This window comes from Leucoraja erinacea, chromosome 25 (genome assembly GCF_028641065.1).
Source record: "Leucoraja erinacea ecotype New England chromosome 25, Leri_hhj_1, whole genome shotgun sequence".
Taxonomy (NCBI): Eukaryota; Metazoa; Chordata; class Chondrichthyes; order Rajiformes; family Rajidae; genus Leucoraja; species Leucoraja erinaceus.
In genome coordinates, this window is record NC_073401.1 from 17,933,510 (window position 1) to 17,961,021 (window position 27,512).

At 45.3% G+C, this 27,512-nt stretch overlaps 1 protein-coding gene across 4 annotated transcripts in view; it reads right to left on the reverse strand.

Moving 5' to 3' along the window:
- The window catches only part of ttc28 (tetratricopeptide repeat domain 28), a 502,085-nt gene that overhangs the window by 149,129 nt on the left and 325,444 nt on the right, over positions 1-27,512 (reverse strand). For all 4 annotated transcript variants that reach the window (XM_055655876.1, XM_055655877.1, XM_055655878.1 and 1 more), the window contains one exon: positions 16,231-16,738. In XM_055655876.1, the coding sequence (XP_055511851.1) occupies positions 16,231-16,738 (508 nt within the window). The remainder of the gene's footprint in view (positions 1-16,230; positions 16,739-27,512) is intronic.

Consider the following 27,512-nt stretch of genomic DNA (forward strand, 5'->3'; position numbering starts at 1 on the left):
CTCAGGGAAGGGGTCTCTGGAGAACGTGGATAAGTGACATTTCAGGTCGGGACACTTCTTCTTGAGTCTGCAGAAGGGTCCCAACCCAAAACGTCACCTATCCATGTTCTCCAGAGATGCTGCCTGACCCGCTGAGTTACTCCAGTACCTTGTGTCCCTTTGTGTACTAACTAGCATCTGCAGTTCCATGTTTCTACTCGAAGCAATGGATACTGGGTGCTGAGATGTGGGATTACTGAATGGGAGACCATACTTTCACAGGGCCACGTTAACCCTCAGGCCTCACTGACTCACTCTGTCGGCTCGGCTCCACCCAGCTCTTCTCAGTTCCACCCAGCTCAAGGAAGGGGTTGGGAAGGTCCGTGAAAAATCTCCTTCCCATCAGCCAGAAGATGCCTGTAGCCCCGTCACAACCGGCAAATTCATCCCACCCCTCTTGTCAGGCCCAGACTCCCCAGCCTATGTACAGCTGTCCCATCAGTTGGTCATCTTGACCTGGGGAGCGCCTACAGGTGGAGAAAGGATGAAAACCTGCTTCTTCAAAAGCTGCAGGAAGGAACTGCAGATGCTGGTTTAAATCGAAGATAGACACAAATCGAAATAGACCCTTCTCTAAACGTCACCCGTTCCTTCTCTCCAGAGATGCCGCCTGTCCCACTGAGCTTCTCCAGCATTTTGTGCCTATCTTCTTCAAAAGCTCTTGGGCAGAATTGGAGGAGCCCGAATGCCATGTGCTTCACTGTCGGTGACGAGACGCTCAGATGCAGGAACGACACTGTTTGAAAATGAACTTTGTACAAAATGTGTAGGAAGGAACTGTAGATGCTGGTTTAAACTGAAAATAGGCACAATAAAAGATGGAGGAACTCAGCGGGTCAGTACATCTCTGGAGACAAGGAATAGGTGATGTTTCTAGTTGAGTCCCTTCTTCAAGATGATTAGCTGTCAAAATGTACATAGAGCATGCACATACTTCCGAGACTTATCAAGCTGACTTCTGTGTAGATCACAGCAATGGTCATAACTGGACTATGCTGCATCTGGGTAACATATATGAATTGGCTAATAAGCATTTGCTTTGTAGGCTTGTGGAGAACAAAGTACATTTGGGTTTGAAGGCAAATGCAGAGCGTTTTGGCAACCACACAGAAACGATAAATGTGCCTTCTTGTCCATGCCAAATTAGATATTTTAACCGAGGCAGTGGTAACAAGCTACAGTAAACTTCAAAGTGCTGTATCATATGTGGAAAACTCAGAACATATTCTGCTCTCTCTCTAATGCAGTGGGTTAAACTTGGGTTCTTAGGTTTTGGTTAGTAGGGAGAAGGTTAGAGGAAGGGGAAAATGTTTCTATGTATGTTAGGGGCACACTGAAGTTCACTGTAGCTTGTCAACAATGCCGTGGCTAAGGACATCTAATTGGACATGGGCACGGTAGGGGCTACCACATCTGGGCTGGTGGCATTTTTGGGGAGAAGATCACCTAATCATGTCTCCTCCTGGTCAGAGTTTGCAGACGTTATCACTTCTAAGGGTTGGGTCCCCTGCTGTCAAGAACAAAGTAAAAAGACTGTACACAAGCAATGATGAACACCTGACGTTTTCAAACCTTCAGCAGCCGAGGTGAAACGTGTAGAGTCATGGAGTCATACAGCGTGGAAACAGGCCCTTCGGCCCAACTTGCCCACACTGGACATGTCACATCCACACTAGTCCCACATGCCTGCGTTTGGCCCTTATCCCTCTTATTTATTTATAGCTCGGGGAAAAAAATGATGTAATCCATTGCTAATGAATGCAAGTCGCTGATTAAGATCAACATATTTAGGTCAGAAAAAAGAGAGCGATTTTTAAGATCAGAAGGAAAGTTTGTTACCGAGATTAATGGTGATTGTTCTGTGATGAAAGAGAGCTGCCGTTTCTGGATGTTGTTGAACCTACTCCTGGTACAAAGTCTAATGTATTCTTGTTCTCTCTATAAAAGGTGTAACATATGCTACTTGCCGTGCTGTGTGATGCTTGTATTGGAACAATAATGCGGTGGTACTTGGCGTTTGAGGAACTGCTTTCAATCACAGTTGCTGCCTGTGAGTTGGTGTTGAGCATGGATGCTGATTACCTTCACACAGAGTAAACCCTCCTTGTTTCCAGGAAGTTGCTGGCAGAGTCCAGGAGACACAACTCCATCCTGCTCATGAAAGCAACCAATTCAAACATAAAAATCTAAACTGATATCACCGCCTCACTCAATTTATTTTTGCAAAGCCTCTTCCATTCTGATAGACCCTCCACTCATGAAGGTGAATAGTAAACTTGTTAACGTGGCCCTGTGAAAGTATGGTCTCCCACTCAGCTTGTAATCCCACATGGCTCAGCACCCAGTAATCATTGCTTCGAGTAGAAACAAGGAACTGCAGATGCTAGTTAATACACAAAGGGACACAAAGTGCTGGAGTAACTCAGCGGGTCAGCCAGCATCTTTGGAGACGTTCCGGGTTGGGATCCTTCTTCAGACTCAAGAAGAAGGGTCCCGACTTGAAATGTCACCTATCCATGTTCTCCAGAGATACTGCCTGGCCCACTGTGTTACTCCAGTACTTCGTATCCATTCCTTACTTACATTATTGCCTGAGTTGTTGCTTGAAGCGCACCATTGAAAGTGATCAAAAGCAAAGCACTCAAAACATAAAATGGTAACGGATAATGCTGGCAGCACTCAGCAGCAGAGGGAGCATCTGAGGATAAAGAAATACCCAATGTTTCAGATCTGGATCCTTCTGTTCCAGACCTGCAAATGTTCACCACTTCACTGTCCACTGGTACCGCCTGACCTGCTGAGTTTCTGCCAGTGTCTGGTTTCATTCAGATTTCCAGGTTCTGCAGATTTTTTTTGCGGAGGGGAGGGGGGAAATGTTCAGCTTGAGAAGCGAGGTGGATTGAAGGTCCAGTGCAGGCTGTGACTGAAGACTGAAGCTATGGTCAGCAGCTCCCTCCCTCCCCATGCTCCCACAATAAACCACAGTCTCTCCCACCCTCTGCTCGAATGAGATGTGGCTGGAAACCTGCTTGAGAATCATATCAACTAATCATTAGGTTTGCCTAAGATATTCGCCCAGCCGGTTGATGAATTGGTATTGGTTCCAGAGGAAGCTTTACAGTTCCACATCAGAGCAGAGGCTGGGAAGAGGCAGTGGCCAATTCTGGAACCATGTGAAGGAGTCGCTGAGCTCAGCTGGACCAAAGATAATTGCCTAGATTATGCAATATGTTGTTATCTGATGAAAAGTAAATTTCAGATCTGAACTGTATGAAGATGAGACCTTAATGAAGTGAAAGGTACAAGGCAGTCAAGCTGTACGCTGGGACAAGTCCACTTGAATAGACAATAGACAATAGGTGCAGGAGTAGGCCATTTGGCCCTTCGAGCATGATTTTCAGACCCATCAAACAAAAATACAATGGAGTAGCTGGATTTGGGTTGCAGAGAATGACACACTTGCAAGCCACACGTGCAAAGGTTCGGAATGGCATAATCCTGTTCCAGGAATGACCATGATACTGAGAAATAAGTCGGACGGCAAAGTTGATCTCAACTACACTTTCATACTGGTGCACACAAAGGATATTTGTATCACACAGCGAGCCCTGGGTGGATGCAAGCATGCGACATCTGAAGGTGTGACATTCAAAGTCTGTGCTGTACTGCCGCAGGGCAGCTACCTTGGACACAGCGGCGATCCTCCAAATGTTTCATGTTTCATTCATCGTACATATTCCACGGACCTCATCCCATTAAAGTAGAAAGAAAATATACAGAAAACAACAGCGAATAAAATGTTCCCTGGGCATTGCGTAAATGCATCAGCAGCTCACACTGATTAGCAATTTAGATCTTCCAGGGTTAACTTGAAACAGAAATTATGTCATGGAATTTTAAAATACCAGCTGTTATGTTACCGGAGTTCTTTGCTCAGCTGGCATGTTTCCAATCTATCTGCTTATTTGGATGCTGATAACTGTTTTTTTTTTTCAGGGGATGGTGAACAACTGCCAAGTATCAAAGCAAATCCTGCCCTATACAATACTGCAAGCAGCTGTGGTATCTCAGAGCCTGGCAGTGGTTTACTCTACAAACTGAGTGGGTAGGACACTTTCAAGGAATGGAATCAGATAGATACTCATGTTGGCTTTTGGACACAAGTCTGCGTCGCTTCAAAGATCCTCATTCAGTTTATAGAAGTTAAACAAACAATCTTGAGTCTGCAAAGATAGGAAGGTGCACTGGGGATATTTCCACACGTCAACAATCAATGGAAGATTCCTTGGGATCTTGAAGATGTTTTGCACAGGAAGGAACTGCAGATGCTGGTTTACACCAAAGATAGACACAAAATGCGGGAGGAAATCAGTGGGACAGGCAGCATCTCTGGAGAGAAGGAATGGGTGACGTTAAGGTCCTTCTCTCCAGAGATGCTGCCTGTCCCGTTGAGTTGATCCGGCATTTTCCCCTCCTCCTCCGGAGATATGAAATGGAGATTTCTTTCAAATTATGAGAACCTCTGATGGGGGGAAAAAAAATAACTGGTCATGATTTAGTTTGGCACACATAAGGTTGATAGGCACTGGGTAAAAGCTTGGATATGCAAGCAAAGAACTTCACTGTGTCTTGTCTCAAGAGACATTAAAGTATTCCATTCCAAAGTTTCCACATTTACTCTCGTAACACAGATTCTATGCTGTAAGGGGAATGATAGAAACATAGAAAACAGGTGCAGGAGTAGGGCATTCGGCCATTCGAGCCAGCACGGCCATTCAATATGATCGTAGCTGATCATCCAAAATCTGTAGCCCGTTCCTGCTTTTTCTCCCTATCCCTTGATTCCGTTAGCCCTCAGAGCTATATCTAACTCTCACGGGAGGATGACGCAGAAATCCATGCATCTTTGGAGGGAAAATTGAAAAGGTTATTTGAAGCGAGGAACAAGCGGGACATTGGGAGTGCGTGTCGCCACAGGCTTCGTTAACAACGAGTCACCACAGACGGCCAAATGGTTTCTGAGCCGCAACCTATGTTCATGATGAACATGAATGCACAGGTTAATCAGTTCAAAATTGGAGCTAAAATATATTACAGCTAGCAATCAACTTAGCAGAAAATCAAAAATGAACTGCAGTAATGATGCTAAGTCGCCCATTAGCTCTGGTAATAGCTGTGCAAGTGTGAGCAACAATGCTCCATTCATCAATTCAACTGTGGAATATGCAAACTAGAGTATTAATGGTGGGAATCAATCGCAGAAGGAGTGCTTTACTAACATGATCCATCAGCTTCTGCTCAACGACAGAAGCAAATAAGGAAAGAGCTAACTGATGTTTTGCTCCTCCAACGAAAATGATCTAAAGAAATTCCACTTCTCCTCCACAACCTGTACACTTGGCGCTAATTAGCTAATCATTTAACACTGCTAAATATGCATATGAGCGTTAATTGCCTACAAGCTCTTCAGATGAGCATTTCCATCAAGTGTCAGCCTTGTTTTACCCAAGAGTTTCACATCAGGGCGTTGTTAGCCGGAATGTGCCGAGTACCTTTCTTGAAATGAAACAACAAAGAGAGGCAGTGAGAGCGTGTGAGACTCTTTGGGCCAAATCATAGTGTCAAGTCAAGTCAAGTCACTTTTATTTCTAGAGCACATTTAAAAAACAACTCTCGTTGGCCAAAGTGCTTTACATTGGTGGAGGTACTAGCGTTATAGGACCAGGCAGAGGTTCCGCAAGGAATCACCCGCTAACCTCCAAGGTCTGGGTGTCTGCCTCCATGCAGAGGAAGTCAGGACTCAAGACAGGTTGAAAGCCGAGGCAGAACGATGGAGAGCTTCACAAAGAAACTGAAGTAGAAATTAGAATCCATTGTTAAGGGAATAGTGTCTGGACGATTTGTAAATCATAATGCAATCAAGCAGAATCATCGTGTTTAATGAACAGGAAATCATGTGTGACCAATTTACTACAGTTCATTGAATACCCTGGTTCAGAGAGTAAAGCAAGGTAGCGTGCCTTAATGACAAATTCACAAGTTATAGGAGCAGAATTAGGCCATTCGGCCCATCGAGTCTACTCCACCATTCAATCATGGCTGATCACTGCATCCTAATCCCATTTTCCTGCCTTCTCCCCATAACCTTTGATACTCGTCTCCAGCCTCCCTGGCAGCCCTGAGCCCACTGCGATAGACCTACTACCACCACAACAGGTCCACAGAGGACACCATCTCCCTGGCCTCACAACGCCACATTCCTATTTACTGAATGCAGCTCTACCATGAACACATGATTCCAGACAAACTCATCTCCAATCTCCTGCACCCAGGTCTGAGCATCGTGAAGGTGAATCGTTGAAAGGTACAAGGGGAAAATAAGCAGATGTTTAATCTGTTGGGAGAGTCACGGGTAATGGGAGATAAGATCAAGTTTCGGCTGAGGAGATGATCAGAACAGCCACACTTATGGAATGCTGCAGTAGGTTTGAAGGACCGCACAGCCTTCTCCTTCTCCGATTACTCATGTTTTGTCTACGTGGAGACTGAATTCTTGGGAACTAATGGGGTACCAAATGCTCCCTATAACTGTAGCTCCTGTGCTAGTCAATAACACATAGAACGTCAGAGTTGTGAGACGGAGTAAGTTTATTGGCCTCAGCTCCTCCACTCCATAAGCACATGGATGTTCAGACCGTGTGCTCAGATGCCGTGTACTTTCCTGCCTCTTGCCCTCAACTCGCTAACAGAGCAAAGGCAAGCTAAACTTCTATCACGCTGTGCTTCTATACGGAAAACGTGATATTACAATCTGGGAGCAGACATTAGCCACTGGTTCCCCACCACCCCCATGCTCCTAAGGCCATTCCACCATGTAATAAGATCTGATCTTGTCATTGGTGCATCTCGCAATCCATCTCATCAGGGCAGGGCCTCACTGTTTCAGAGATAGACGCAAGATGTTGAAGTAACTGATGAAATGTAAATAGAGGAGATGTGGGGTTAAAAACTATGAAAGAGAATCTTGAAGTTGAGAAGATAAAGTCACTGAGTAAATGTGTGTATGTTAAAATTAATCTGGGTATGTCTATATATCTGCAATATATTTACAATATATTATAAAGATCGGTAACTAATTACAGGCCTGATTGACGTATATAAAATCGCATAAATGCAAGTTTCTTCTTTGCTTTAATTACTGCCAAATCTGAAATGACAATCTGTACTTCTAGAATGATGCAGCTCACATGCAGGGCCCTTCTGCTCACCAAGTTCATCCTGACCATCGACAATCCATCTATTTAAACAGCACCAGATCCTAGCCCACTATTCCTTGCCAATTCCCGTGCACATCCACATGCTTCTCACGCTGTGTGCAGGAAGGAACTGCAAATGCTGGTTTAAACTAAAAACAGACACAAAGAGCTGGATCTAACTCAGCGGGTCAGGCAGCATCGCTGGAGAGAAGGAATTGGTGATGTTTCGGGTCGACACCGTTCTTCAGTCCGAAGAAGGGTCTCGACCCAAAACGCCGCCCATTCCTTCTCTCCAGAGATGCTGCCTGACCCGCTGGGTTACTCCATGTTTATGTGTCTAACCTCTGCTTCTCAAACAGTGTGTTCCAGATGGCAACCATCCTCTGAGTGAAAACATTCTCCCTCACATCCCTTCTAAGACTCTTGGTTCTCATCTTAAACCTATGCCCTATAAAGTCAAAGAATATGACACTATAGGGTCCACATTACTGTGAATAGAACCTCATTAACACAGGAAGGTCTCATTTCCCTTAGAAAAGCAACTTATCATGGCTCTGGGATTTTCAAATCACCTTCCATTCACAGTCAGAAACCAAGATGAAAATGAATTGGACTATTACATTCAGTGTCGTTTTCTTGTAAGTGACAATCATTCTGGTGGAGCTGTGCCATTATCATCCAACACACCTAGAAATAGTCCATTAATGCTGCAGAAGCTGAACAAAAGCAGCTCGTTGCATAGCTGCCTGCTGGAGTCAGTCACATCCTTCTTGGTTGACTGCCACTGTTTGCCTATAAACTCTTTCAGTTCCAGCTGCATGCACACTTGTAAATTATACATCATGTCCTCGGGGCTTTTGTGCAGCTCTGTACAGTTACTTTATTACTTTCATTGTAATATTAAAAAAGAATTGACATCTGCGAGGTTTTCATTCCTTCTCTCCATGCGGTTTCAATTTTCTCCCTCCACCTGGCTGTGCACATTGAGTGAATGCTAAAAACGGAACTGAAGTCTCCCCCTTCTACTCTGACCCTCTGCGCGCGGGAAGCAAGCAATCGAGAAAGGAACCTTTTACTTACGCACTCCTTCTCCCCCACAACAATCCCGGCATGTCATTTTGATGATGCAAGGAATGCAGCGTTACACAAAAATACACATGACGACATGCACTCCAGCACAAGTGTGTTTTTATGAACCGTGCAAGAAGCATTTTATAGGGACAATATCGTTGTGCCACAACAGTTACTGATGCATTATGCGTGTAATCCTGGGATCATGGACATGAAGCCGTCTGGCAAGTAGCCCTGTCATAAGGCGTGCACCCAGGTTTCAGGCCACAGCGCCTGTTATTGTATTTTCCACCGCTTTGCAGCAAGTGGCACATTGCAGCTTCTCCCCCATGGGCCCCGAGGCAAGAGATCCACTTGCTTATTCCGAAGTGAATACCAGGCTGCGCAAATGCGAGGTGGCATGCTATCAGGTGACCGGTTCCCAGTCACTCGAACATGGCGCCTCTACTCCTGTCGTAGAACGTGAAACATAACACAGTACACGCTGGGGGGGGGGGGCTTCTGAAACAATCTGCCCTGTAGCAGCGAGTCAGATACTCGCCAATCTCTGAGATGCACTGAGACCTGCTATTGCAGCTCTCCCAGAGAACGCCACTACATATTTTGCCTGGCAGCTTACAACCCAGCGTCACGAATGTTGATTTCTCTCATTTCAAACAACTCCTGCATTCCCTCCCCCACTCTGATCATCCTACCAGTTCCATTGGTTGCATCCTTGTATCTCTCTTGTTATCACCAGCCAACAGTGGTCACTATGGGCAACACCCTTCCCAAGGTCATTTCTTCTGGCCTTTACTTGCATCCAGTTTATTCTCCCCCACCTTTACTTCCAGTCCGAAGAAGGTCTCAGACTTGAAACGTCTTTTTCTGCAGATATGCTGCCTGACCCGCTGAGTTACTCCAAACACTTAGTGTCTCTCCCATTGTCAGCAAGTACAGGTAATGTGAAGTAACCACGAGGTTCCTGCATTCATCCCCCTCTGGACACCGGCCATCATAACATTTGTCTGCATTTATCTTTAAACTTTACTGAAATAAAAAGTGATGTGGAAAATACCATGTGACAGTCACTAAAAACCTGACTTTTATTACAGTATATTACAGTAGTGGACATTCAGCAGTTTAAATTCCATTTGGAATATTTTGGATGACTAGGAAACCAGGAAACCAAGGGAGCTCAAAATAGCAGACACTGTTTTGTAGGCAGACTCGCCTCGTGATAATGTGCCATTTATTTTCTGGCTGCAGAAATGTGCGGTATCTGTATCCAAATGAGCTTTCTACTTTGTGCTTTTAAACATGACTAATCAAATGTGCTCAGTACAGCACAGGGCCAGTGTAAGAGTCTAGTCTATCATCTGCCCGTGTCTGATATCTATACTCTGACACTCCTTTCCTCTGATTCTACCCCACTATCACCCATAGTTTATTTCCTTTTCTACCAACCCCATCATTACTGTTACAGTAGGAAGCAGGTCATCTCTTTCGCACCAGCCCAGTATCCCCTCTGAGCCTCAGCGGCACGGTGGCGCAGTGGTAGTGTTGCTGCCTTACAGCGTCAGATACCAGGGTTCGATCCTTGCTACGGGTCCAATCTATGTAGAGTTTGTACATTCGCCACCTTGATCTGCGAGGGTTTTCTCAGAGATCTTCGGTTTCCTCACACACTCCAAAGACGTGTTGGTTTGTAGGTTCATTGGCTTGGTATAAATGTACAAATTGTCCCTTGCTTGTGCAGGATAGTGTTAATGTGCGGGGATCGCTGGTCGGTGACGACCCGTGCTGTGTCTCTAAAACTAAAAACTACCAATCACCACGCTCACAATCTACACTTCCAGACTCACTTTGTCCTCAAAGAGGTATCATTTGCATTCAAAGTCCAACTATCTATGAAGAAAAATGTCAAATCAGAAATGGACAGTAAATAATGTATGTGTCTTTCAATCCATTGTTGTTTACTTTCATGTGCATCATTCCCATTCTCTCTCCCCTCCTCTCCCCCCTTCCCCCCTTCCCTCCCCCCCTCTCCCCCCTTCCCCTCCCTCTCTCCCCCCTCTCTCCCTCTCCCCCCTCCTCTCCCCCCCTTCCCTCCCCCTCTCCCCCCCCTCCCCTCCCTCTCCCCCTTCCTCCCTCTCCCCCCCTCCCCCCCTCTCTCCCTCCCTCCCTCTCCCCCTCTCCTCTCTCTCTCTCTCCCTCTCTCCCCCCTCTCTCTCTATCTATCTATCCATCTCTCTTCCTCTATCTATCTCTCTCTCCCTCTCTATCTATCCTTCTCTCTCTCCCTCTCTCTCCCCTTCCCTCTCTCCCCTTCTCTCTCTCTCTCCCTCTCCTCTTCTCTCTCTCTCCCTCTCTCCCCTTCTTTCTCTCTCCCTCTCTCCCCTTCTCTCCCTCTTTCCATCCATCTGAAAAGCTCATGACAATTTTTGTTCTCCAGCATCAATGTTTAGACCAGGATATGAAAACAGCAGTCGTTAAATTGAAAACGTCTGCATTCTGCATCATGGTGTGGCTACAAACAGCACCACAACCCTACTGAGCACAAGAAAATGAATCACTGAGTCGAAGCCATGCATATACGCCAGGTATCCAGAAGATCAAAAAATAATCATATTTCTGTGGCTGCAGGGTAGAAAGTATCGTGTCAAAAGCACAATGAAAAAGTAAAATGTTTAAAAATGCCCCACTGGGCAATAAGACTGATCATGCAGTGGTAATAAATCTAACCCCGCAGCAGAATATTCCCACTCCAATATGTTAGACTGCACAGACAGAAAAGTCGGCTGTCAGAATGTTCACATTGGGAGTGGGCCCTGAAGACAGAAATATTCAGAATACAATTTAACCCCACAAAGAATTCTACATCTAATAATGTGAATTTGGTGTTTGTATACTCATTCATCTAAAATCTTATCAGATGTCATCTCATCGCCGTTCTGAGATACTAGAGCAAAGAATGAACAATTTCATGGTCCGATCTTTTATTAATGGCTGCTCCATCATGTATTCATGTATTCTCAGTAATTAATGTTTTCCAGATTTCAGAGCCAGAGAATGTTTTATATAATCCTGGAAGTGACTTGTTTCTAAATACCTACAGAAAAATAATGATGATATAAAAGCAGCAGGCAGGGCCCCACACCACCCTGGCCACGTTCTCATCTCACTGCTGCCATAGGGAAGAAGGTGCAGGAGCCTGAAAACCGTGACCTACAGGTTCAGGAACAGCTTCATCCCAAGTGTCAGGCTCTTGAACACTGCACAACACTAACCTCAGCAACTGTGACGCTCCATGGACTGTGTCCTTGGTTGCACTACAGACTTCAGCGCGACTCTGGTTATCTACCATTACTGTTATTAGTTGATTGCATTATTGATTATTGTATATTTATGTGTGTACTATTGCGTTTACAGGTCTGTTAATGTGCAGCAAGAAAGAATGTCATTGTTCCATTGCAAGTACATATGACAATTAAAGCCTCTTGCCCAGCTTAACAGAGTCATTAAGACACTGCAGATGTTTTACAGTCATTGGGCTAAAAGGTTCCTGTGTGAAGTAACCTTAGGATGAGATCGATACAGTTGACAGGTGGATATGAGCTTTTTCTCGTTGGTTATCTTGTTTATAGACTGGCTGGTGAAAACAAGCCCATTGCAGGACCTTTCCTAATGCTTCTGTGGTAAAGCACGGAATAAATCACCAATGCAACAACTGGACGGGCTGGACAAAGCTCACATAAACAGTTTAGATGCCCATCACTAACATCCCTTCATTCCTCTGCACTCCCGAATGTTTCCAAACCACTCCGCCCCCGTACGTAGACTTTTATGGACCCTAATGACCTCTGCTGCAGTTGACAACAGTTTAGTTTAATGTGGAGATACAGCTTGGAAACAGGCCAGTCGGACCACCGAGTCGGCACCAACCAGCGATCCCTGCATATTAACACCACCCTACACACACTAGGGACAATTTTACACAAGCCAATTAACCTACAAACTTGTACTTCTTTGGAGGAAGCTTACGCAGGTCATGGGGAGAACGTACAAACTCCGGATGCAGACAAGCATAAGTACAAGCATAAGTTTGGCTTGTACTCGCTAGAATTTAGACAATTGAGGGGGTATCGTACAGAAACTTACAACATTCTTAAGGGGTTGGACAGGCTGGATGCAGGAAGATTGTTCCCGATGTTGGGGAAGTCCAGAACAAGGGGTCACAGTTTAAGGATAAGGGGGAAATCTTTTAGGACCGAGATGAGGAAAACATTTTTCACACAGAGAGTGGTGAATCTCTGGAATTCTCTGCCACAGAAGGTAGTTGAGGCCAGTTCATTGGCTATATTTAAGAGGGAGTTAGATGTGGCCCTTGTGGCTAAAGGGGGTCAGGGGGTATGGAGAGAAGGCAGGTACAGGATACTGAGTTGGATGATCAGCCATGATCATATTGAATGGTGGTGCAGGCTCGAAGGGCCGAATGGCCTACTCCTGCACCTACTTTTCTATGTTTCTATGTAAGTGGTTCAGATCTGACACTGTAATGGGCCTGTTCCACTGCACGAGGTAATTCAAGAGTTTCCCCTGATTCGAACTCGGAGAATTACGGTAATAGCCGCTCGTAAATACTCAGGGGCTCTCGTGGACATTTTTCACACTGTTGAAAAAACTTCACGAGCTTACCGCGTTTCCCGACTACCTGCTGTAAGCGTTACGAGCCCCTAAGAGACGCCCCGAGCTCCGACGTACCCGCTACGTACATTCTATGTACTTACCACGAGTTTGATTTTTTTTTTAACTCTGGAGAGCTCTTGGGTAAATTCGCATAGTGGGACAGCCCCGTAAGGCAGCAGCTCGACTGCTACGCCACCATTATCTGAGATGATTAAACATGGATAACAGAATAAAGCCTAGCAGCTAAAGGGTATGAACTTCAGTCACAGGCCTCGATCTTTGCGAGATGTTTGAGCCATACATTTAGGCAATCTGAAGTATTTCTCACTGTCGGCTAAAACAACAGTGGAACTGCTCCCAGCATGTACACGTGTAAACTGCTCCTGAAACTGTGCACAATTCACAAGAAGACTGCCCTTTCACAGAGCATGTTCAGCCATTCCATTGCCAGCCCCTGACATTCCAATGAAAAATCAGCGCAGAGAAAATTCTCCAGGAGAAGTAACGAGAACTCTGCTGGTGTTAACACTCACAACAATGAACTTCAATCTTTTTCTCTGATGCCTTTGAAATAAAATATGGATGCCAGAAATAGGAGCAAAAGTGAAATACTTAACCTCGCAGGAAGCAGTTCCACCGCGTAATTAGATAATGACTGATCTGTACTTTTCTTCCAGACTACCTGGTGTTCTATCTGACAAAAATCAATTTCCGTCTTGGAACCTGTAATCTCCTCATTTATAACAAACTCCACCATTAACCTCATGTTCTTGAACTCACCTCACAAAAATGTATCAATCTGAGATTTGAACGTTTCAATTTAACCAGATTTCTCAGTCATTTGATGACTGTGTTACATATTTCCTTCACCCTTCGTGGAGAAATGTCCTTGCTGAATGTGCTCTCTCAATGGGCCAGCACTCATGTTATGATTATGCCCTCTGCTATTCTCTCTAATCTTCCTTCTTCATATCAAACACTTGCACCAGAGCCCACCTTCACCTTCTGAACTCGAGGGAAACCAAGTTGAATTTACACAGCCTACAGTCATTTAATCCTTGCATCTCAGTATCATTCTGAAAATAGGTGCAGGAGTAGGCCACTTGGCCCATCGTGCCAGCACAGCCATTCAATATGATCATGGCTGATCATCCAGAATCAGTCCCCTGTTCCTGCTTTCTCCCCATATCCCTTGATTCCATTCGCCCAAAGAGTTATATCTATCTCTCTCTTGAATACATCCAGTGAATTGGCCTCCACTGTGGCAGAGAATTCCACAGATTCACAACTCTCTGGGTGAACATCCCGCAAGGCCTCCTATCCCCGATTGTTGGCTAGTCACCAGTGAAGGGCCCTGACCCAAAACGTGCTCCATCCACTCCCTCCACCGATGCTGAGTTCCTCCAGCAGGCTGACTTCAGGTATCTGCAGTCCCTTGTGTCGCCAGTTCTTTCCCTCCTCCCACAAGCACACGGCATGTGAACCTTGCCCTGCTTCCTCCACATCACCAATTGCTCATCTAATTGCTGCCAACCAGCTACAGTAACACCAACACTAACCACCAGCACCCAATCAAAGCCCAACTCCATGCTCAGAAACAGGGCATTGGAATAAGAGATATTTGATAAAAAATATATAATTTAGGGTGATTGCTTATGTTAGTTCCATAAAAATTGACACTCCACACTGACGAACTGCAAAATTAAGTAGCTGGACAAACGATAATGTATAGACAGTATAGGTGCAGATGACCTGTACTGCACAGGTTCTGTGTTAATGGGTTCACTGAAGCAAAGATCCCATCCAATTTCAGAAGTGCAACATGGATATGCAGGGAATGGTGGAATGTGGATGAAATGCAGACAGAGGAGATTAGTTTAACTTGGCATCATGACCGGCAATGACATTGTGGGCACTGTGCTATGTTCTACGTGCTGGCGGTCAGTATACTGCAAAAACCACCAGTTACTACATTTTGCTCTTTACACGACTGATCCTAGCTCTACAAATGCAATTGTCTGCACTGAGGAAAGACACAAAGTGCTGGAGTAACTCAGCGGGGGTCAGGCAGCATCCTTCAAAGAACACGGATAGGCGATGTTTCATGTCGGGACCCGACTGATCATGAGGGGGTGGGGGGGGGGGGGGAGAAAGCTGGAAAGGAGTAGAGGCAGGACACAGCATGGCAGGTAATAGATGAACTCAGGTGAGGAGGGCATTTTGATAGGTAGATGTTTGGACAAAAGCCAGAAAGCGGCACGGTGGCGCAGCGGTAGAGTTGCGTTGCAGGCTTCCAGTGCCAGAGACCTGGGTTCGATCCTGCTAACTAAGGGTGCTGTCTGTACAGAGTTTGTACATTCTTTCCATGACTTGTGTGACTTAATTCTACCATTAATGGACAACCAACACCATCAGGACAGTGAACAGGAGGGCTGTGGATGATTTGGTCACCTAGTATATTCAACACAGAGATTGATATACATGTAGATATGAAAGGAATGTCGGGATTTGCAATCAGTGCAGGGAAAATGGCACAAAGGTCAATGGTCTCATTAAATGATAAAGCAAGCGCAAAGGGCCAGAAGACCTACTTCTGGTATTAAGATCTTAAACACTCAGTTTATAATACCAGAATTTGTTATAACAAAATGTAACTGCAATTCTTTGCTTTCTAGAGGCCCATAACGATACCATTGAAATCCTGGCTGTGTGTTGCTCATCCTCAGAGTAGATGGCAACAGACAAAAGGTACATCATCCCGTCTACAAAGGACAAAGCACGGCAGGTAATAGGTGAATTCAGGTGTGGAGGGCGTTTTTTTGGGCAGATGTGTGGACAAAGGACAGAGGACGGAGGATGGCCACGGTGGCGCAGCGGTAGAGTTGCTGCCTTACAGCGCCTGCAGCGTCGGAGACCCGGGTTCGATCCCGACCACGGTTGCTGTCTGTATGGAGTTTGTACGTTCTACCCGTAACCACATGGGTTTTCACAGAGATCTTCAGTTTCCCCCCACACTACAAAGACGTACAGGCTTGCAGGTTAATTGGCTTGGTGTATGTGTAAATTGTCTCTAGTGTGCGTAGGATAGTGTTAATGTGCGGGGATGGCTGGTGAGTGCGGACACGGTGGGCCAAGGGGCCTGTTTCCGCGCTGTATCTGAACTAAACTAGAGAAACTACAGGAGGCTCTCTCTTACCGAGGTTCGAGGAAGCTCGTCCCTCTGCTGCCCGGTCCTTCTGGTTCTCCGCGATGCTCAGCTGCTGCTCGTGATACTGCTTTGCTCTTTCCAGGTCCTGCATGCAGCGCGCCGCATGGCCCAAGCCCGCGTACGCCCGCATCTCAATGGACTTCTCGCCCAGCTCCTGTGCAAGCTCCAGCACGTGGTTGTGGTAGGACATTGCCTTGTCAAAGTTCCTCCGGTAGTGGTAGGCACTCCCCAGATTGCTGTAAGCTCGTGCCTCCTCCCGCATGTTGCCCAGCTCCTTGGCAATCCTGAGATGCTGCTCATGGCACTGCACTGCATTTTCAAAGTCGCCCATCGCGATGTAAACAGCCCCCATGTTGCCCAGTTCTCTGGCTTCTGAGAGCTCGTCTTTGGATTGTTTCGCTAGAAGAACGCACTGCTTGTGACTGGCCAGTGCATTTGGGTAGTCTCCAATAGCTGTGTAGACATGACCTAGGCTGCTCAACGCTGAGGATGCTGCCTGCAATGTAGAAGAGAAAAGGTCATTCAAAAACATGAGCTCAGTACGGTACAGTTTAAACATAATCGATACAGATCAGGCAACAGGTAGTCAGTACGGTAAAAGATCATGCAGACATGTTATAGAGATATTGTCACAAAACCGCTCAAATCCTTATGCAAATGGCTTGAAGCTAAATGAAAAGTCAAGTGAAGTTTTGTAAATGAAGCGGATACAATTGTGACTTTTAAAAGACATTTGGACAGATATATAGGTCGGAAAGATTAAGAGGAATATGGGCCAAATGTAGGCAAATGGGACTAAACCAGTACGCCATTATTGTCGGCATGGACAACATGAGCCGATAGGCCTGTTTCCATGCTCCTGAGCTCTCTGACTCTACGCATGCATAAAGGACATGCTCATACCCTCAAATAATATACACATCAGAATCTGCGAGGAGGTTTGCAATGCACTAATGCAGTAAGAAAGTCATGCTTACAGAAATAAAGGTGAGAATCCATATATCTGGCATCGTTTGTTGCCGCAGGTCTAACTTCCTGGCTTGGCCGGTGCAATGCACATGACCCTCGTGTCAAGTCTCAGCGAACATGTCCATTCATTCACAGACCTCTAGGTTCAAGGTTCAATACCTCTAGCTGCAGATATTGACCAGTCTTGTCCCAGTGTAAAATCAAAGCGTTAAGGAAATCAATGGCAAGAAGTTTTTTGGTCAGGGCGTGAGTACAGCAGTCAGGAAGTCATGTTGCAGCTTCATAGGACTTTGGTCCAGCCACTTTGGCAGTATTGCCTGCAGTACTAGTCACCCCATTGCAGAGTGTATCGGGAGGGTTTGAAGGGGGTACAGAACTGGTTTACCAGAATGCAGCCTGGATTAATCAGGTCAGTTCAGTTTTGTTTATTGTCACGTATCAAGACCAAGGCAAAGTGAGAAGCTTTTGTTGCTTGCCAACCAGTCAGTGGAAAGACAATACATGATTACAATCCAGCCATTTGCAGTGTACAGATACATACGATACATGATAACGTTTAATGCAAGATAAAGCCAGTGAAGTCCGACCAAGGTGTCACCAATGAAGTAGATAGCAGTTCAGGGCTGCTCTCTAGTTATGGTAAGATGAATGAATAATATCTGTTATGAGGAAAGGTTGGGCAAACTTAGATGGTTTTCACTGGAGTGTCAGAGTCTGTGGAGAGATCTGAGAGAACTACATAAAATCATGTCATGTATAAGTAGAATAAACAGAAGCATTTTTCAAGGATGGAAATGTCAAAGACTAGATGACATAGTTTTAATGTAATGGGGACAAAGTTTAAAGGAGATGTGCTGGACAAGTGCTTTTTACAGACGGTGGTGGGTGCTGGTTCACGCTGTCGGGGTGGTGGGCAGATACGATAGGAGGCTTTTAGATAGACAAATGGATATGTAGGGCATGGAGGGATATGGATCACGTCCAGGCAGGAGATTATTTTAAGTTAGCATCACATTCCATGTAGACATTGTTGATATTTTGGTTTAGGTTTTGTTTAAAGATAGACACAAAATGCTGGAGTAACTCAGCGGTACAGGCAGAACTGAAGAAGGGTCTCGATCCGAAACGTCATCCATTCCTTCTCTCCAGAGATGCTGCCTGTCCCGCTGAGTTACTCCAGCATTGTGTGCCTATCTTCGATTTAAACCGCCATCTGCAGTTCCTTCCTACACATTACATATAGTTTGCTGTTGGCCAGAACGTGGTCTTTTAAGGTCATTTCTGAAACGTGCTGGTCACAAAGGTGACAAAGCCTCCATGAACTCAGCAGGGGCACTGGATCCTAAGCTAGGCTGTGTGACCTCCCAATGGGGTAGGGGCTCGGACCTGTGGGGGTGGAGGAGGCCACTGCAAACATTGGGGGCCTCGAGCCCTTGATAATATCAGGCTAATTTAATTGGAAGCTTCTCGAGAAAGTAAACATAAATGAAAATATACTTGACACACGAGGTGCCTCGGCTCCAGGGCTGCACGCAATCGCTGAGAATCCCCAGAACTGCCCCAACACTCAAACCTCTCGGACACCGCCAGCAGGCGGGGGAGGGTGGGGGTGGGATATTTTACGGAGTGTCATCGTGGGCAATGGGCAAGGGGACAATCTGGGGGGAGCGATGGAAATTTCAGCGCTGGCACGATCGATCAGAGTACAGTGGTGGTTGTAATAAATGGGATATTTGATGCAATCTGACAGGGCATATGGCACAATATTGGATTATAACCAACATGAATATGTAACATTAGTGTGTACAGATGAATCCCACAGGACATGTGCAATTGCAATAAACCAAACAACGTTCTCAAGGATATTTAGAATTATGAAAATATCTGTTTGCTTTAGTTTAGTTGTGGCAGATCATCACGGAACAAAAAGGAACTTAAGTACACGATATAGTCCCTGGCAAGAGTGAATGTTACCTGTAGGGAGAGAGCATCCTCTCCGCATCTCTCCTCTCCCCACCCCAAACTAATTACATTTAGTTTAGTTTAGTTTGGAGATACAGCGCGGAAACAGGCCCTTTGGCCCACCGAGTCCATACTGGCCAGTGATCCCCGCACATTAACACTACCCTATACACCCCAGGAAATTAACCAGCAAACCTGTACGTCTTATGAACGTGGGAGGAAACCGAAGATCTCGGAGGAAACCCACGCAGGTCCCGGGGAGAACGAATAAACTCCATACAGACATTACCCACAGTCAGGATCAAACCCTGGTCTCTGGCGCTCTAAGGCAATAGCTTTACAGCCACGCCACCGTGCCGACATGATGCATCGTATTAAATGAATGCCACAGTAGAGAAAGTTATTCTGCACACAATGAGCAGCATCAGGGTTAAACAGATTTCACAGAAAAAAAGGAAACATCTTTGTGCAGTTCTGCTTGAACATTTCCCTCTCATTTTCATCTCTATTAAAGTCACTGCATCCTCGGTACACAATATTACCAGCCCATGTGATATTGTACAGAAGCCAAGACTGTGATACCAATGAGGATAGTCAAAGCTAGGGAGCATTTCAGCCCCCCATGAGTGGAGATGTCTGGATTTACAGCCAGTGACGATGCAGGGACAGCATTTAATTTCCAAATGGGATGGGATGTGAATCGGAGGTACAGTGCAGATGGTGATGAACTTAGTTGTAAACAAAGATCCTATAGCAAGCAAGATGGTCCATTCGACGATAAAGACGTAGTACGGTCATGCGCAGATTCATGGGTAATTTTAGGCCCCATTTCCGTAACCGGCTTCCGTGTCCGCCCCAAAGATCCCATAGGATGATAGTGCGGAGATGGAAGCCGGTTACGGAAACATCCTCGTAAAAATAAAAGTTATTTGGTAAAAATCTTCTCCTCATTTTCAGAATTTGTAATTTATTAACACAAACTGTTCCCCCGCAATGCTGATTACACTGCGAGTCGGGTCGGGTCGAGTCGGGTCGGGTCGGGTCAGGTCCGGTTATGGAAATGGATGAAAAAAAGGCCCACATTCCGTTCCGATGCGTACTACACGTCAGCCCATTGCATTTAGCAGGAGTGGTCTATCTTGCTCCGCTATAGGATCTTTGGTTGTAAAGGTGTGGAGGAGGGAGCTTACTAACTAGTTGCATCGCAGCCTGGCTTAGCAACTCAAACACCAAGGAACAAAGGAGGCTGCAGGGAGATGTGGAAACTAAGATGTGGCAAAGTGTCAAAAAGGCAGCGTATCTTCACAATCCCGCACCACGCCAGCCACGTTCTCATCTCACTGCTACCATTGAGAAGGTGGTACAGGAGCCTGAAAACCGTGATGTCCAGGTCAGGAACAGATTCTTCCCAACAACCAACTGGTTCTTGAACACTGCACAACACAAACCTCAACAACCGTGATCTTCTAGGGGCTGTGCCTTTGGTTTTGCACTCGTTCAGTTTAGTTTAGTTTATTATCACGTGCAAAACCAAAGACACAGGGGACCTGGAGGAAGCCCAGCTGGTCACTGAGTAAATGTGCAAAGATTGACGAAGCATCAGAGCAGTGTACAGTGAGGAGATTGAGACCCTCAGCGTGCCTCAGGACAGACCGGCTAGTGAGGACGAAATATGGTCTGCGGCATACAGGGGAGGTTAATAGCACAAGCCAAAAATTATTATTTATCCCAGTGAATGGAGGCAGGGACATCCATTGCATAAGACTCTAAAAGTACCACTACACAGCAGATTGGGCTGTTTTTTACAGGACGATGAATCTCATCTAATCTGTACTAAGACTGGTCAACGGGACCGAAGCAGTACTTTGGACCACATCAAGGTGAGTCTAAAGTTTTGAGATAGAATCGCACCAGCATCTCCACCACATGCTTCCAAGATATTTCTCATAATGGGATCTTCCTCTTATCGAGTCCACACACAAGATTAGAAGTTTAGAGTTTAAGGATAAGGGGGAAATCTTTTAGCCAAGACCGAGATGAGAAAAACATTTTTCACACAGAGAGTGGTGAATCTCTGGAATTCTCTGCCACAGAAGGATGTTGAGGCCAGTTCATTGGTTATATTTAAGAGGGAGTTAGATGTGGCCCTTGTGGCTAAAGGGATCGGGGGTATGGAGAGAAGGCAGGTACAGGATACTGAGTTGGATGATCAGCCATGATCATATTGAATGGTGGTGCAGGCTATTTTCTATGTTTCTATGTTGTTCAGCCAGAGCTGAACACATTTCTCAGCATCAGCATACAATGGTATCTGTCTTGGTCTTCTTGTGCGTGGTGGTAGAAAGATTGGTGGATACAGGGCCGCGACGTGAACGCTCTTTCCTTGACCCCATAATGGGGATGACAACTAGATTTGGAACAATTAAGCCTCCACACCTCTGGAAATATTACTTGATCTGCCAGACAATGTGATTGGAACAAACATTCCACACTTCCCTTTACGTTTCTACTGGATGTCCCTCACCAAGTCACCAGCAGAAGGTTGATTCATGAGAACTCAAATCTTCCCATATATGGATAAAAATCTGGTCTGGATTTGTAAACTATCATTTTATGAATCCCATTTTACCGGACAAAATTATTTTCAGATCTGAGACGTCCCGAGATAAACTATTTTGTTTTCAGATTCTTTCCCTAACCAAGCAAAGAATCCGAGTTGTTTTTATCCCAAATGAGTATCTAAAGTGCAGCCAAAATGTAATTATTTATGGAACCAGAGGCAACTGCTGCGGTTAGCCACTGAAAATGGCGATGACTTGCCAGAAACAGCCACCCTCCATATACAGTGCCTTCCATAATGTTTGGGACAAAGACCCATCATTTATTTATTTGCCTCTGTACTCCACAATTTGAGATACGTAATAGAAAAAAATCACTTGTGGTTAAAGTGCACATTGTCAGATTCTATTAAAGGGTATTTTTATACATTTTGGTTGACTCTTGTGGGCACTTTTTTTTTCTATTACAAATCTCAAATTGTGGAGCACAGAGGCAAATAAATAAATGATGGGACTTTGTCCCAAATATTAGGGAGGGCACTGTGGAAGCAACCATCTAATTAGATGCAGAGCGTGTTACATGGTACCATTTCAATAGAACACGGCAACATCCATAACCAAGTGCGGACTCAATGAGAATGTACTGAATGATTACATGGCTGATGACCTGGGAAGAAGAGAGCACATTCACAGTGCTGTCTCCCGCACAACGCTTAAGTCCATTTATTCTTCTTGCCAATTTCCTTACCCATCCAAGCACAATGATGATGGAAGACAAGAATAGGAAACAATTTTCAGAAAACAACGTGATGCACAAGGAAGTCTACATCTGAAAAGGCGAATCAATCCTGTTGTTCCAAATCAATTGGACTCAAGTGTCCACAGAGTCAACTGAACCGTCCTCTCACCTGCTGGGGTGTTCCGGACCTCCCATCTACTTCACTGAAGACCTTCAAACTATGATTAGTGCAACTTTGTCTTGCACTAAATGTTATATCCTTTAACCTGAACCTGTACACTATGGGCGACTGGATTGTAATCATGTTTTTTGATGACTGGATATCACGCAATTACAAGACATTTGAACAGATATATGGATAGGAAGGGTTTAGGGGAATATGGGTCAATGGGATTCGCCCAGAATGCCAACTTGATCAACATGGATACGATGGGTGGAAGGGCCCCGTTTCTGTGCCATATGGCTCATTGACTCTATAACTCCTTGCAACTCATTAAAAATAAATGTTCATTAAAGTTTCAGAACTTAACAGCTTCAATTCCTTATTAGTTTGATAAATCAGACTGAAGAAGGGTCCCAACCTAAAACTTTGCCTGTGCATTCCCTCCACAGATACTGCCTGACTCACTGATTTCCTGCAGCATTTTAATTTGGTCAGTTCCTTGTTAGTCCATTTGTTTTGTGACACACTGCACATTAGCATATCAAGTACAAAGGAAACCAGTGTTTTTGCATTGGTTAGATTCAGTGCCGGATTTACGTATAAGCTAAACAAGCTATAGCTTAGGGCCCCCACTTTCTAGGGGGCCCCCCGACAAAAATTGATGGGCCTCAAGGTCTAGAGGGGCCTCTGGCCAAGGCAGAACACCTACCGTTCAACTCTGGGGGGGGCCCCCCTCTCTATCTCTATCTATCTCTCTCTCTCCATCTCCCCCCCTATCCGTGTCCGGGCCGCCGGGCTCCGCTCGCTCCTCATCCGCCGGCACGGCAGGCCGCCTTGCACATGCGCACAACCACGGCCAGCACATCATCGGCCGCCCTGCGCATGCGCACTGCAACGGCAACTGGTCGGCGCTGGGCACTTTCTCCCTCGCTTTGAATTGTGGGACATTTGGCCGCCATGGCTGTCCGGTCGTTGGGGGCCTCACAAGTGGAACAGCTTAGGGCCTCTCTTCATCTAAATCAGGCACTGGTTAGATTAATGCCATCCAACTGCTGAGAGTCTGAGCTCACATTTACTGTCCCCAGCAGTGATTTTCTCACCGGCTTCAAGCAGTTGTTAATTTCTTGGACATGTCAAGTTGCGTCTGGAGATCCAGGCCCTCGGTAGCCCGGAGATTGGTTGTTGCTACAGCTGCAGACAGAACCCATAACATCATCTCTCCAGGGTTGGCCGATATTTAAACAATGAACCTCGTACAAGTAGCTGCTAATGGAAGAGTCAAAAGCATTTCTCCTGATATTCCACTTAAGCATCGTAAAATCTGGCGAGATTCGCTTGAGAGGCTCCTGAAGATAAACTCTCAAGCTAAAGAACACATTCTTGAGTTTCAAAATAGAGAATTAGTGTTTTCTTTGTGTTTCGGCAGCTCCATTTGCCTGACATTTATAAATGTGCATGTTGGTTTACTCGGACAGAGCAAAGTATCACTGAACACTTCATTCTGGGAAAAAAGGGAGGTGAAGCTGTATGCAGCCAGCTTTCTGTTCTTCTCTGCCGCTGAATCTCAACAAAGATAGAAACATAGAAAGTAGGTGCAGGAGTAGGCCATTCGGCCCTTCGAGCCTGCACCGCCATTCAATATGATCATGGCTGATCATCCAAAATCAGTACCCTGTTCCTGCTTTCTCCTCATATCTCATGATTCCGTTTGCTCTAAGAGCTATATACGAGTCTCTCTTGAATACAACCAGTGAATTGGCCTCCACTGCCTTCTGTGGCAGGGAATTCCACAGATTTACAACACTCTGGGTGAAAAATGTTTTCCTCCTCTCAGTCCTAAATGGCCCATCCCTTATTTTTACACTGTGACCCCTGGTTCTGGTCTCCCCCAAAATGGGGAACATTTTCCCTGCATCCAGCATGTCCAATCGCTTAAAAATTCTATACATTTCTATAAGATTCCCTCTCATCCTTCTAAATTCCAGTGAATATAATCCCAGTTGATCCATTCTTTCATCATTCGTCATCCCGGGAATTAACCTGGTGAACATACACTGCATTCCTTCAATTACAAGAATGTCCTTCCACAAATTAGGAGACCACAACTGCATGCACTACTCCAGGTATTCCTACTCCCTCTAGCTGTCAATGTTCAGAGATAGTTGTCAATGTTCAGAGGTACAAAGTAGTTTTTGATAGCTGGTCAAATGCTAACTAATCTCTTTGCACATGGGAAACTTCTCAACCAACATGCAAGGTACAAACTCAGTGGCCACAGACTTATTTTTAAATCAGTTTTGTGATTTAAGAATTGTTGTTAAGGCAAATAAATACTTATGGTCCATCCCTAATAGCCCTTGGGAAGATGAGGAGTCACCTTCTAGATCTGCTGCAGTCCATCCAGTGAAGTACTTCCATAGTGCTGTTGGGGCAGGAGTTTCACACTTAAATTCAATGATGATGTAGAACTGAATATGTACTTCTAGGACAGACTGGTGTACCATTAGTAGGGGAAGCTGAAGATGGTGATGGTCCCAGCCACACATTACCCTCCCCTTTTGGTGGTCGAGGTCATGGGTTTGGAAGGGACAAATAAGTGATTGATGTTATAAATACTACCACCGGTTGCCAGCGATTGAGGGAATAAATGTTTAGGGCGTGCCAATCGATTGGGCTGCTTTGTCCTGAATGTTGTCAGGTTTCTCAAGGGTTAAGGGCATTCACTCAAGTATGTGGAGAGTGTTTCACTCTGCTCCTGACGTGTCTTGTGTCAGGACATCAATACTTACCCGAGATACCCAGCCTTTGACCTATCCAAGCCACGGTATTTATATGTGCAGTAAGGAACTGCAGATGCTGGTCGATAACAAAGGCAGGTACAAAATGCTGGAGCAACTTAGCAGGTCAGGCAGCATCTCTGAAGAAAAAGAATAGGGGAAAATAACCCAAAACATCACCTATTCCTTTCTCCTGAGTTACTCCAGCATTATGTGTCTGTCCATGGGATTTACACCTGGACCTATTTACTTTCTGGTTAATTGCTATCAAGATATTGAGAGTGCAATGATGGTAATATAATTGAATGTCAAGGTAAGATCGATCTTCACAGCAGAAGATTAAAATTATTGTAATAATAGTGACGCAGGGGAGGGAGAAACTTCAACAATCTAGCCAACAATATACTAGACAAACTAATAGACTTAAAGATTTACAAGTTTCTTGGACATGGTGACCTGCATCCTAGGATCTTAAGTGTTTAAGAAGGAACTGCAGATGGAGCCTGACGAAGGATTTCGGCCTGAAACGTTGCCTATTTCCTTCGCTCCATAGATGCCGCCTCACCCGCTGAGTTTCTCCAGCATTTCTGTCTTCCTAGGATCTTAAAGTGGCTGTGGAGATAGTGGATGTAGTGGTTGTAATCTTCCCAAATTCCCTGGGTACTGGAGAGATCCTCGAGGCTTGGAAAACTACCAATGTAGCACCACAGTTCAACGGAGGGAGACAGAAGGAAGTAATAGGCTTGGGGAATTGCTGCAACTCATTATTTAGGAGGTAACAACAAGACCTTTAGAAAGTTCAAACACCATCAAGCGGAGGACTAATAAGTCAGGGACAAGTTGAATCCCACATGTTTAAAGGTTTGGGCGACACTGGTCAAAGGGCCTTGGCAAGTTGCTACAATGCATCTTGTGGCATATGACTGACACACTCCGGTTGTAGAGCGAGTGAATGTTTAAAGCTTGCTTGTGGTTAGTTCCTTGAATGGTGGAAAGACTTTGAGGAGCCAGATGATGAGTCAGTCACTGCAGAATTCCCAGCCAGCCCTGGTTATTACGGTATGCATGCTCTTGTTCCCTTAACCTCTAATCGTTGCCCTGACCACAGGGCGTGGATGACGGGAATTTTGGTAACGTTAACACCATACAATGCCAATGTGAAATGCCGAGACGCCCGTTTAGTGGAGATGATCGATGTCTGGCACTGCCATGGTGCAAGTGGTGCTTTCACTTTGCCAGCTCAGGTTTGTCTGCATTCACTTCAGGAGACCTCATTATCTGAGGAAGACACAGAGTGTGGAAGTCACTCAGTGGGTCAGGCAGCATCCCTGGAGAACATAGATATGGGACATCTCAGGTCAGGACTCTTCTTCAGACCCTTCAATCTGAAGAAGGGTCCCGACCCAAAATGTCACCGATCCATGTTCTCCAAAGATATTGCACTGAGTTACCCCAGCACTTTGTGATTTCTTTTGTAAACCAGTATCTGCAGTTCTTTGCTTCTTCATTATCTGAGGAGTTGTAAACGCAACTGAAGATTTGTAAGTCTTTAGTTTGCAGTTGCACATCTACCTTTATGACGCAGCTTAAAGTGGATGTGACTGGCCAATGACATGGAGGATGCGTGTTCTGAGCCCAAGATAATCAGCCCCAACAGCCTTAACCCACAATGAATGAATCTGAAGAAGAGTCCCGACCCGAAACGTCATTGACCAATCTCCTCCACAGATGCTGCCTGACCTGTTGAGTACCTTCAGCACTCAAATTCCAGCTTCTACAGTTTCTTGTGTCAAACGTAACCATTTTCCATTGCTCATCATAATTCAAGTTATTCGTCTCCCCTGATTCCCATTAATTCCAACAGTACTCAGATTTAGTGATGCCACATTCCATTAAGTGCTGCCTGTGCAGGGCAGTCACAATTCCATAATTCCTGGAGTCCACGCTAGGAATCGAGCTGTAGTTCACCATGTGGCCCTGGGTAATAAACTCAACATGACTCATGTTACTGATGAAAAAGTGACATTTGATAGTACTGCCTGCATTAATGTCCTACAGGTACTGTCCCATGGAAGTAGACTGATGGGGTGATGACAGGATTG